Here is an 11,876-nt window from a genome sequence, read left to right as displayed (position 1 = left end):
AGAAAAAGGTTATGATGTTATAGTGATATTTGACCCGGACAGACTGTATTTATATCCTTCTCCAGTTTCTTTATCTCCAACTGCAACTTAATTTTTAACTTTCATCGACGCTTGTTAATGGACATTTTGTGAAAGAGAAAATGTGTCAAAGAGTTTGATAATGTTGGGAAGTTGGTTCTCTTAAGTTGCCGACACTGTAATTTTAATTATACGTCTGATATTATCTAGCCAGTGATAATAAAGTAATGTAAAGTAATTGGTAGATTAATTAATAACTAAGACAGTTGTTAGTTGCCGCTCTACTTTCCAGTAATCAGTTTAATGTCACCATCTTATCAGGTTGGAGTCATTCCAAGAATTGTAAAAACACACACAAACACAACCACACCTTCAGTTATGCAACACCTTTAAAAACTATTCATTTATTCATCATGTGACCAGCAGACAGATGACTGACAGGCTGACAATGAATCAGTGATTTAAATAAACAACTGATAAAAGGTTGTTCTGCTACAGTGTGGTTGTTCTCCACTAAGTAACTGGTTACTCAGAGAAACCAGGTTATGTGGGAAACCCAACCACCAACCTTATTGTGGATATGATGGTTCCTGGCTTTTTTTCTTCTATTGTCTATTCATTTCCCCACAGCACCAAAGTGAATTTAACAAACAGTCAAATGTTCAGCGATAGAAACTGACTTATTTAGACTTCTGCAGGTTACTTTTCGATAGTTTCAGCTTTAATCGTAGTTTGGATGCAGTTATTTTAACTTTGTGTCATGATCTTTTCGTCCACGCTGTCTGCAGTCTGTTGTTATGCGCATGAACACTGATTAAACCTGTTCATTGTGCAAATCTGCATTTTACCACTCAGGATACAGAGAAGGCTAATATGTTAATCGTTTGGGTCGCTTGACTCTTTTTTCAATGACATAAGGAGCTTCCATGTAATCAAGGAAGTTGTGCAGTCTGAGGGGAACTCCTTATGTTGCAATTTTTTTTGCAACATATAGATGTTATCTTATAACAGCTCAAGTAGGCCACACCTCATGAATGACACTTCAAAAAAAAAAAAAAACTACCTGTCAAACATGCCAAAAAACGTTGATGTAACCTAGTTTCCAATTCAAATTTACAGTAATAATGTAATAATGTGTGGTTTGAAACACATTACATGTTTGGACTGAAACTGCAAACTGACGTCTATAAAGGAAAGGTGGCTGCTTGCTGTGTAAGATAACAGAGACAGTAAGAACACTCTATCAGCTCACTACTATTCCATCTCCCCATAAAGCTCGCAGGTTATGGAGCAAATTAAACTACAGAACATTTGTTTCCAGAGTTTGTCCTTAAAAGACGGATTCATGATTTTTCAAGTCCTCGGACAGTGTTTCCCTGTTGAGCTGCAGGTGGAAGTATAGTAACAAAAAGAGGGACTTTGGCATTAAAAAAAGACTGTAACGTTGAAAGATATCTAGTTGATTTGACTCATTTGGACGCTGAAGCTTCATATTAGCTTCAGATAAACTTTTAAATACATTTTTGTACAGAAGGAGGACTGTGGATTTTGTCCTCCATCACTTACATTGTTAGTGCATTATGAAGGGATCTTCTAATGGTCAGTATGAACAGGAGGAATGATTACAGCAAGAAAAACAGGTTTCACTGTTCATTTGAGATCCTGACTGTTGTTTTAAGACTTGAAGAGTGAGAAAACCAAAAACTTCCTTTGTTTCAATTTTCAGAGCTGCAGGATGCCTCATCAGAGGATTTGCCTGGTCTCTCTGTCTGGACAGACTGCCTTCGGTGTTTTGGCTGCCATCCTCCTAACACTTCACCCATGTACAGGTAAATGTAAACAGGTTGTACTAGAATTACAGTAAAAATGTTTGGAAAATGTCTTTTTGCAGCTATAATTTATTGTTTTGTAAAGAAGACAGGACACTGATTTTGGGTGAGTAACGGTTCTGTTTCTTCCCAGGTCAGTCTCAGGATAAACCGCCTCAGCTAGTGGCAACAGTTGGTGATAACATCATTTTACCATGCTACCATAAACCTCTCATGGATGCATCTGAAATGCGGTTGGAGTGGGCAAGAACTGACCTGAGCCCAGCGTATGTCCATGTGTGGGAAAAACATAAAGAAAGACTGGATTTTAAACAGCCATCATACATGGGAAGAACATCACTGTCCATTGAGGAAATGAAGCACGGAGACATTTCACTGAACATTTCCCAAGTGAAACTCTCTGATGAGGGAACATACAGCTGCCTTCTTCCTTCTTTGGGTCACAAATCTTTTTTTCAGCTTATTGTGGCACTACATGTTTCTCTTGTCTCTCATCATCAGGTTCTGTCTCCTCACCTGTCATAAATATGACCATAAACAGCAGCGTGGTGGTGTTACAGTGTGAGTCTAAAGGCTGGTATCCAGAGCCTGAGGTGTTTTGGCTGGACGGTGAGGGAAACCTCCTCTCTGCTGAACCCACAGAGACAGTCAGAGGTCCTGATGACCTCTATACTGTCAGCAGCAGAGTGACTGTAGAGAAGAGACACAACAACATCTTCACCTGTAGAGTCCAACAGAACGACATGTTCTGACATGTTCCTTCATTATGAAGAGTTTGCTCACATTAGTTTATTTAGAAACGGCTCCGAAGACTAATAACAGTGATCATGTTTTCAGTCTCTGGGGAGTAGTTTTGTGTGTGCAGCTTGGTCGCCAGAATAGAACCTTGGCATTGTACGTTTCTGCAAACCACAGAAACATTGAATATCTAAGTTTCAACACGTGTAATACATAGCATATTAACATTTCAACAATATGTATCATATCAACATTTCTAAAGTGACGTAGTTCACATGTGATGTATATGAGCTGACTTTCCTATGAGGTCAGTGGTTGGTTAGTAAATTTTTTGTCAGTAAGTTGGAAATCAGCAGAGCATGGTTCAAGACCACCTCGAAACCAATGCTGTTTCAACCTTTATGGTCAGAACATGACAAACACTTGCCAAACAGCAGAACATTTCACAAATCTGAGGTAGAACATTCAAAATTCCACTTTTTATGACCCTGAAAGTTGCATATGAACACATAGAATTCGTCTTATTTTCTATATTAATAAATAACTTAGGGATAAATGTGTAAAGAAACCTTCATAACATGCTGTCATGTGCCGTTTGTGCTATTCAAGTCAAAAATGTTCTTTAGGATGCAAGACATGCGGAGTAGGTTGAAATAAATACTTACTGGATTTGAATTAGGATTTGTATGGACAATCATTCTATATACTTAATATACAAAGACAACTTCCAGGTTGCATAATTTAAAAAAGTAAATATAATCCGAGCGTTCTATTGAATTACATTCAATGTGGTTCATGCATCCATTCAAACTGCAACTTATGGTTGAAACCAAATATATTTTTCCAGCCTCTAAAACACCAGGACAGAGATTCCAGGGTGTGAGAAGGACTATCAGCAGGGGTAACACATCTTCAGATTTATTTTGTGATTTTAACTGTATATCTAAAAACTACAGTATATTACAGTTGCAATTACGTTCCACAAGCACTACAGAAGTATCTGACGTGAACCAGTTTTCCCTCAATGCAGGTGATGAGACTGATGGTCTAAGCAGGAATCATCTGGAGGATGAAATCAATAATCTTCAGCAATAAAAGGAGCATTTGGAAATAGAAATTATTCATCTGAAAGAGGAAAAGTGCCAGAAAGAAAATCTGCACCTCACCAACTTGTAAACTGCCAACCACTGCTGAATTTCATGTAGAAATTATCCCAAGAATTAATCTGAATATGAATCAGAAGAAACATTGGTTCACTCAATTATAATATAACACTCATGTAACAGTCTCAGTCTTATATGGTTGCATTTGATTCACGTCATCAGCGAATGTTACAACTCCTTTGTCTTTTTTAGGGTTTTTCAGTGTCTATTGGTGGGATGTTTAGCACTGATGCTCCAAGAGAAAGAACATCTGATCTACAGAGAGTTCACCTTCATCAATCTGTTGAAGACAAAAGGATTTTCAGCTTTTATTTACAATGAATTTGAGTATTTTTAAACTAGCAAAATGACTAAAAGTATAGAGTGAAAAGTCTCAGCACACAGAATAAAATACTGTGGATACTTAAAGAGTCAGACTTCATGTTTATAATCATTATTCTGATCCAATATATCTTCTCATCTGAGCTCCATACTGTATCTGCTTTGGTTTGAGAGTTGTTGCAGCTCAGAAATCCCTCTGAAAGGTAAGAGGCAGAATTATCGACAAAGAAGTCGAAGGGTTTTTTATTTACAAAAAAGGTTTTTCACAATTAGGAAACTAGAGGCTACACAGTTTAAACAGACCCTTTCAATACCAAAAGAAGAAACATTGATCCTCTCTTGTCCACAACATACATGTTTTTAACCACTAGAGGGAGCCACACACCAAGATTTAAGGTTTGCCAATGAACACTTTTAAAAGTGAGTTGCTGAAAAAGTTGATGAATAAAACTGAACCTGCATCTAATCTTGCAGGTCATGATGGTTTAACAGTGAAGTGGAAATTCAAAAAGCCTTGTTGCTGCAGCTGGTTTGGTGAAGCACAAGTTTAGATTCAAATTCTGAGGATTCTCTGAATGTCTTGATTCTGTAGCTCCATATTTTTGTGACATTTAGTGTGTTATTTTGCATGGTTACATAGTCATGACATAATGGTGATAATATTGTGTTAACTAGTTTGACAGTTAGTGACAATCCGGCTGTGGAGATTGAAACAAGACTATGAAACTTCTGTTAAAACTGCACACGCAGTAGAGAGAAGTCAACAGTTCTGCCTCAGTAATGTCACTCAGCAATCTGTCTCTACAGTTAGCTGTCATTAGCCTCCACAAGCTACTTAACCTACTGCTGAGTTAAGCTGCAGCAGCAAAACATGATCATGGTGACTTGAACTTTACCTTTATGATTGAACAGTTTAAAAAGTTATCTGTTCAGCTGCTTTCAACAACATGAGGTCAGATTATAATCACACAGCAGACAGAGATTAAAGTCACAGCACAGCAATCATTTAACAATGGTGTTATTTAAATCAAATTTTAAAGAATGTAACATCTGACAAATGTCCTTGTAATAAAGTGCACAATAATGGAATAACATCCCCAAAATGAATGTAGGGGAGAACGGGGTAAACAGAGCCACCCCCTTTATCTGGGTAACCATAAACAAAATGTAATCATATGACCACAAATTAAGAAAGTATACTCAAGTATACTCAAGTGGTCAGCAAACCAGAGCAAAAAAAATGATTTTTGTCATGCCAAGTGAATTCATCATGTTACTAAAGTTATCAGTATTGTATCTTAATTAAAAAAAGATATATTTTGGACATTATTATATGTTAATTTAAGTCAGTGTCAGCTACAAAACAAGGTCATAAACATAACTATGGATCTGAGCCACTGTGTGAAACAGTTTTGTTAAAATGGAGGTTGTGGGGTAAAACGTGTCAGTGATGTTGGGGCAAGTTGAGCCAATGGCTCAATTTACCCCCAAAATTATTTTCTGATATTCTAGAGACTAGAGACACTGTTTTACAAGTGTTACAATGTTGACGAATAAATACCTAATTGTTGACTGATGTTAAGTTTAAGCCACACACAAACATGCTGCACATACAGACAGGTGACAAATTAAAGGAAAACCCAACGTACTGCCAAACCATGTGCTGCCAAAACAGCTTCAATACACTTTGGCATTGATTCTACAAGTCTCTGGACTCTTCTGGAGGGATGAACACCATTCATTCAAAAGATATTTCCTCATTTGATGTTTTGATGATGGTGGAGGAGAGCGCTGTCTAACACATCAGTGCAAAATCTCTCATAGGTGTTAAATTGGTTTGAGATCTGGTGACTCAAGGTCATTGCATATGATTCACATCATTAAACACTCATCAAACCATTCAGTGACCCCTCAAATGTGCTTCAATTTAATGCTTTTTAAGATTTTTAGTCAGTGTCACACCAGCATGACACAAGGTAACACTAACTAACTGATTTAAAGTGCAGGAGGTAGCTGAATGCTCATGATTTAACAAAATCTTATATTGTAGAAATAATAATAATTGAAATGACAGAACAATATGAGAATATATAACTGCCCTGCTCAAAGGCATGTTGACAGTCGATGTTAAGGGAGCGGAGAGCGTTTTAACTTGAAATTAACTTTATAAGGAAAATTCAGCTCTGAACTCACACATGTCAAAATGTAATAACCTTCTCTGAGACACTGTTTTAACACTGTGACAGACACAAAAACAGTCATTAGGATTTATAACAGTCGAAAGAAATAAAATTTCTTGGTTGTAATGTTCAGGATCACTTAACATAAATACATAAAAAAATATTCTTCCTCCAGTTATAGTTAAGTAAACTGGAGCTCAGATCACAGTAACGTCACAAAATGTTTCAAAATGCCACATCCTCTTTTACTACATATCACAGTCCTGTGTTGATATTTCTTGGAACTTTCAGTTAAATCTCAGAGCAGAAAATGTTTCAGTGGAAGAATGTTGAAATAGTACCGGATGAAAGAAAATCAGCATCAGGTGGCTGTAAAATAACAAAAAACATGATTTATTCTGAAAAAGAATAATTCAAATAATTCATTCGTTTAAGTTGATAAGTCTTCTATTGACCTTTCTCAGTTGAAATAAATCATGTCTTTTGGTACTTTACAGCAGTTTGATGATTTTCCCTCCCAAGCTTGTTGCTAATAAGACTTTCTTCCATCGAGTGAGTTCATATTTAAACATATTTAACTCGTATTTCTCTGACAAGCAAGAAAGTCCCAGAAAAGACTGTTCAACACAAAATAAATCTGATAATCATCCTCCTCCAGAGAAGGACATTAAGAACCAAAAGTTAAAGAAAAGGTTTATGAAGCATTCAAACCTCTCTCTTCTTATTCGTGGGTCTCTTTGAGGTCGCCTCTGGTTTCCCAACGACCAACAAGGTTAAAATTGGAAATGATGGACGAGGTGTAAAGTTTAAAGTGCTGCCACAGATGTTCAGAGTTTTTCAATGCAAAGCGATCCTGCTGCTGATCATGTTGATTAAGAGTTCTGGCACAGTTCTTATCCAGGCTGTGGATCTAAATCAATCGTTTTCAGTAAGGTTTAAGTCAGTTTTAAGTCAGGTGGTGGTTTTAAAATCACTTTTTTTCACTTCATAGCCTGATATATCTTATTCCTCTGTGCTGTAGACCTCCGTTATTGTTCAAAAACTATTAAAGACACATCAGTGAGCCCAGCACACAGTTTAAACAGAGCCTTTTAATACCACAAGAAGAAACATTGACCCTCTCTTGTCCACAACATACATGTTTTTAACCACTAGAGAGAGCCACACACCAAGATTTGCCAAAGTACACTTTTAAAAGTGAGTTGTTGAAAAAGTTGATGAATAAAACTGAACCTGCATCTAATCTTGCAGGTCATGATGGTTTAACTGGCACAGTTCTTATCCAGGCTGTGGATCTAAATCAATCATTTTCAGGAAGGTTTAAGTCAGTTTTAAGTCAGGTGGTGCTTTTAAAATCACTTTTTTTCACTTTGGGGATCAGCATTCCTCCAGCCAGGATCCATCTAGGAGCTTTAGGTGAGCTGTGGACAAAGAAAACATGTATCTGCTGTAGAAACCCCCCTAATGCTGATCCAGTGAGTCCACATGTGTCCGGTTGAAATCCCCAGAAGGATCCAGGTGAGTTTAACGCTCTCATCTCCTTTAACATCAGCCAGTAAAGTACGTTGGAGCAAGGCAGCTAGACTGAAGGTGATTTGCTTTAAACGATGTCATATTGGATGCTAGAAGGAAAATTAACAGAATTATTAGTCAACAGTCTCCAAAAGAGTCTGTAATGATTTACACTGCAATAAGCAACAATATGTTTTGTTTATTTCTGACTTACATTTGGTTTTTGACGCCTTTGTTTAAGTAAATATCCACCAACTAGACCACCAAAGATTAGTAAGATGCAGCAAACCATCACAGCTGAGATCAGAGCTCTTCGCCTGTGACGACCACCTGATGGGAAAAGAAATAGAGCTACAATAAGTGGAGACACACCAGATACACAAATATGAAGACTTTAACTAGTAGTTTGGAGATGCAGCGGCGTCTCTGTTGTCCAGGTTTCATCAGACTTTGATTCTGGATAAAATACAAGATTTATTATCATTTACAACACAATACTAAAAAGTTACTGGCAAAAAGTATATAAAAAGTACTCAATCATGTAATTTTTTGACACACAAGTCAAATCAATAGATGTAAAAAAGACAAATCTTGGACCATCAACAACATCTGAAGAAACTCACCAACAACAAGAAGTTCAACAATTGCCGACTGCACTCTGCTCTCCAACTTGGGAACCAAACATCTGTATCTCCCTTCATCTGCCAGCGTCACATTCATGATCTTGAGTGAAATGTTTCCGCGCTCCAGTTCATCTGTGAACAGATTCGTCCTGTTGAGGTACGCTGGGATCTTCATGTCGAGGTCTTCCTGTCTGTGCCGGTAAACATGGACGTAGTCAACCCGACTCAGCCGATCTGAGGGGTCAGGCTTCAGATCGGGCTTCGACCACTCCACCGTCAGCCCCGTCACGTTGAACTCAGGGTCCAGGTGACATGGCAGGATGACATCATCACCTGGAGAAGCGATGATTGGCTGAGTTGACCCAATCACCTCAGACTGACCTGGAAAATGGAGGAAAACTTTAACCTTCTGAAAAGCGCGAGAAGTCTGGAATCTATTTTTCTGTATGTAACTGTTGTTTGTAATTTGTAATGTCAGTATTGTCTTTTAGAATACATTTGAGTCATTTTGAATATATTTCAGTTATCTTTGTTGTTTTGTATTATTTTAAGAAGATAGCTTTATTGTGAAACAGCCACTTTTATTTAGAAAGCCAGTTGCGCTGTTCTGATATACGTGAGAAGAGAGAAATGAGCAGGTAAAGATGCACACGTGCTCCAGCTGAGATACATGCTAAATATCAACCTATTCAAGTGGTTGTGAAATGTTTAAGGACCCTCCAAGGACCAAGGATAATTCCCTTATTTGCAGAACGCAGCCAACGAGGTAATTCATGTTTTTGTCTTTATTTTATTTGGTGAGCTGTTTTCCACATGCTGTGAAGGTTTTTATTTTCGCTAACTTTGTCCTTATACTGTGTGTGTGTGTCTGTAGTTTTCACGGTGGATTTGGAGAGAAAGCTACAAATAAACCAGTTGCAAGAAAGCCACTTGTGTTTGCCTGTGCTTCGAGGGAATTACACTGTATGTTGTATGTAGCAACGATATTATCTCAACTATATCTCAAACCTTTTCTGTAAATCCAAACTTCCAGTATCAATGACCGTATTTTACATTTACAATTTAGAAACTTAACAAATGCTACAGAGAGCATGTTGCACTAAGGCTGAAACTAATTCTAACTTACTAACGATTGATCGGTTGTTATTTTCTTGATTTAATTGTTAATAACCTTCAGGCGGAAGGTAGAAAATTAGTCAACAACCTGGAAATCAGAACCAGTGAATTTTCCGCTATGATTAAAAAAAAAATAAATCTTGGGTTTTGGACTATAGTCAGAGAAAACAAGACATTTTGAAGATCAGGCATGGGTCTGGAAACTTGAGATGGACACAAATCACATGAATCAGTAGATGAACTGATAATGAAAACATTTGTTAGTTGCTGCTCTATTTTCCAGACATTAGCCTTCAATTATCCCACACAAAACTATTTATTCATCATGTGACCAGCAGACAGATGACTGATAGACACTGAATTAGAGATTTAGACAACTGATAAGACGTTGTCGCTCATCCTTCCTTTGCAACTTTACTGTCAATAACTGAATCGTCAGGTCATCATCATGGTCACTGATGAATCATGTCAGCAAATAAACAGTAAAATCACACATTTCTCGCAGAAGAATATGACAAGAATAAAATATATGTCACAGATTATGTAAAATAAAAACAATCTATTATATATTTTATTTGACTTGCTTGTTTGTTTGTTTTGCGTAATAAACTATAGGTTAGTTTATCCACAGATAGACTACAGAGGGGTGTACTGCGAAGCGAGATTAGTGGGTTAGTGAGGTATGTTGAGCCTGCAGGGTTTTCAATGTCACAAAGGTGGCTCTCTTTTAACCTGCTACATCACCATGGTAACTTATACTGCTAACTTAACCTGGTCCGGAACAGGTTATGTTCCGAGTTTCGGCTTAAATCGGCAATAAAAAGCGCCTGCTGCCAGCATTCCTCTCTCACCTTATTTCTTTTTGCTGTGATAATGTATCTATATTATTCATAGCTCTCCGTTATAACGATCTGTTCCTCCTGACTGAAGTAAGCGGCACAAGATTTGTCCATTTCGTGCTGAAAAATCCAAAACACGCACAGAGCTGGAAGCAGAAAGCCTGGGTTAACCAAGAAAGTTCATATCCTCCGTCGTCCACTTATCTCTGATCGCGAGTTTAAGGTTTGTTGATCCAGCTCACACAAAGAAAGCCTGGATATGTTGAACTTGCTTTGTAGTTCACCGCTCTGATCTATTACGTTTGTTACATTGTTTGTTTGATTAACGTTAGTGAAGGTTTAAAGACTTTAACACGTCGTATCGCCATTACAAACATAAAGCAGCGATTCCACATCAGATATGACGACTAGTTTAAGTTCACATTACAGTCTGTTGACACAGAAAATGAACCGTAAAACATATTTTCACATGTTCACTGTTTCATTCATTCAAGTGTCGCTCAAGTGAAACGAGTTAACAAGCGAATAAAAGAGAAACATGTCCGTTTACCTTCAACCGGAGTCCAGACGATGAAAGTCAGACAGAGCATAAAAATCCAGAATGTAAACATGTTACTGAACTGATAAAAGTCCATTTTAAACATGTAAATTACAGACAGACAGAGATGAGGCGTCTGTACAGCTGCTGAACTATGACTCACTCTATTGTTTCTCTGCTTTTAAACTGTGTGTAAGGATGTTCGCGTCATGATGTAATTTATCTTGAGTAATGAGGGGGGTTGTAGATCAGTGATTGGATCTCATAATACAAGCTAGTGGCAGCAGTTTCCTGTTTTGAGTTAAGTGAAACTCTGATATATATATTTTGCCCGCATATAAAACTACTGTGGAGTAAATTGTGATGTTTTAATGCTGATCACATTTACCTTTACTGTACTTTACTTTATTTTACTTTACTTTACTTTACTTTACTTTGGAGAAATGTATTGTTTGGACTCACTGACTCTCAGTTGTATTGAATACATTTGTTTATTATTTTGACCAAATTTTATATTCACAAATCAAAACGAGCTGATTGTTCATATCAAACAACAAATCTTCTATATGTGAATGTACAAAAAACATAAAAAAACATGAAAAATATAACTCCTGTGAGCTTTACAAGATATTTATTTATTTGTCTCTACAGCTTTTAGTCCATCTGGGGAGTATTCCATCATGCTGGCTAACGGGATAGCCTAGCTTATTTCGACAAGCTTCGCTAATATAAGTGAGAGTTCCATCACTGCGGCTTATGTGAGTCCCAGCTCAGTAACCATGGTAACTCAGTCAGCTGAACTAGCTGCTCTGTGGCAGGTTAAAGGTCAAGTTTAACTCAGCTGAATGTCAAAGAATGTCCGACAGACGGAAACAGATTCTCAAAAGACGCTTCCATCAAGTGTCTTTTCACACTCGCATCACTTGTCTGTGTTCAGGAAACATAAAATAGTAGAACTGTGAGGGACTTTTACAAAAATACTTAACTAGTTCCCCATTT

At 37.4% G+C, this 11,876-nt stretch overlaps 2 protein-coding genes and 1 long non-coding RNA gene across 7 annotated transcripts in view; 2 read left to right on the top strand and 1 right to left on the bottom strand.

Annotated features, from left to right (window-relative positions):
• The window catches only part of LOC137175004 (low affinity immunoglobulin gamma Fc region receptor II-c-like), a 91,464-nt gene that overhangs the window by 15,941 nt on the left and 63,647 nt on the right, over nt 1–11,876 (top strand). The gene's annotated exons all lie outside the window — the stretch shown is intronic.
• LOC137175014 (myelin-oligodendrocyte glycoprotein-like) lies at nt 7,321–11,081 on the bottom strand. 2 transcript variants are annotated; one of them, XM_067580641.1, is made up of 4 exons: nt 10,890–11,073; nt 8,385–8,765; nt 7,976–8,091; nt 7,321–7,871 (listed from the first exon to the last, which is right to left on the bottom strand). In XM_067580641.1, the coding sequence occupies exons 1-4, from the start codon at nt 10,981–10,983 to the stop codon at nt 7,860–7,862; spliced, it is 603 nt and encodes a 200-aa protein (XP_067436742.1). In that variant the 5' UTR covers nt 10,984–11,073; the 3' UTR covers nt 7,321–7,859. The 2 variants fall into 2 exon arrangements, with proteins under 2 accessions (XP_067436742.1, XP_067436743.1); XM_067580642.1 differs by lacking the exons at nt 7,321–7,871; nt 7,976–8,091 and adding an exon at nt 8,125–8,217 and having other exon boundaries at nt 10,890–11,081.
• LOC137175021 (uncharacterized) lies at nt 8,761–9,309 on the top strand. Its single transcript, XR_010925532.1, has 2 exons — nt 8,761–9,150; nt 9,259–9,309. It is a non-coding gene; the product is annotated as an uncharacterized lncRNA (long non-coding RNA).

Source organism: Thunnus thynnus, chromosome 22, assembly GCF_963924715.1.
Source record: "Thunnus thynnus chromosome 22, fThuThy2.1, whole genome shotgun sequence".
Classification (NCBI taxonomy): domain Eukaryota; kingdom Metazoa; phylum Chordata; class Actinopteri; order Scombriformes; family Scombridae; genus Thunnus; species Thunnus thynnus.
This window is presented reverse-complemented; position numbering and strand designations above follow the sequence as displayed.

Bases quoted from the DNA above. Each gene is read 5' to 3' on its own strand.
- LOC137175014 (XM_067580641.1), bottom strand. From the start codon at position 10,983: ATGTTTAAAATGGACTTTTATCAGTTCAGTAACATGTTTACATTCTGG. The intron at 8,766-10,889 runs GTAAACGGACAT...TCCATTTTCCAG, and splicing joins CGTCTGGACTCCGGTTGAAG to GTCAGTCTGAGGTGATTGGG. The intron at 8,092-8,384 runs GTGAGTTTCTTC...TTTTCCCATCAG, and splicing joins TGTTGAACTTCTTGTTGTTG to GTGGTCGTCACAGGCGAAGA.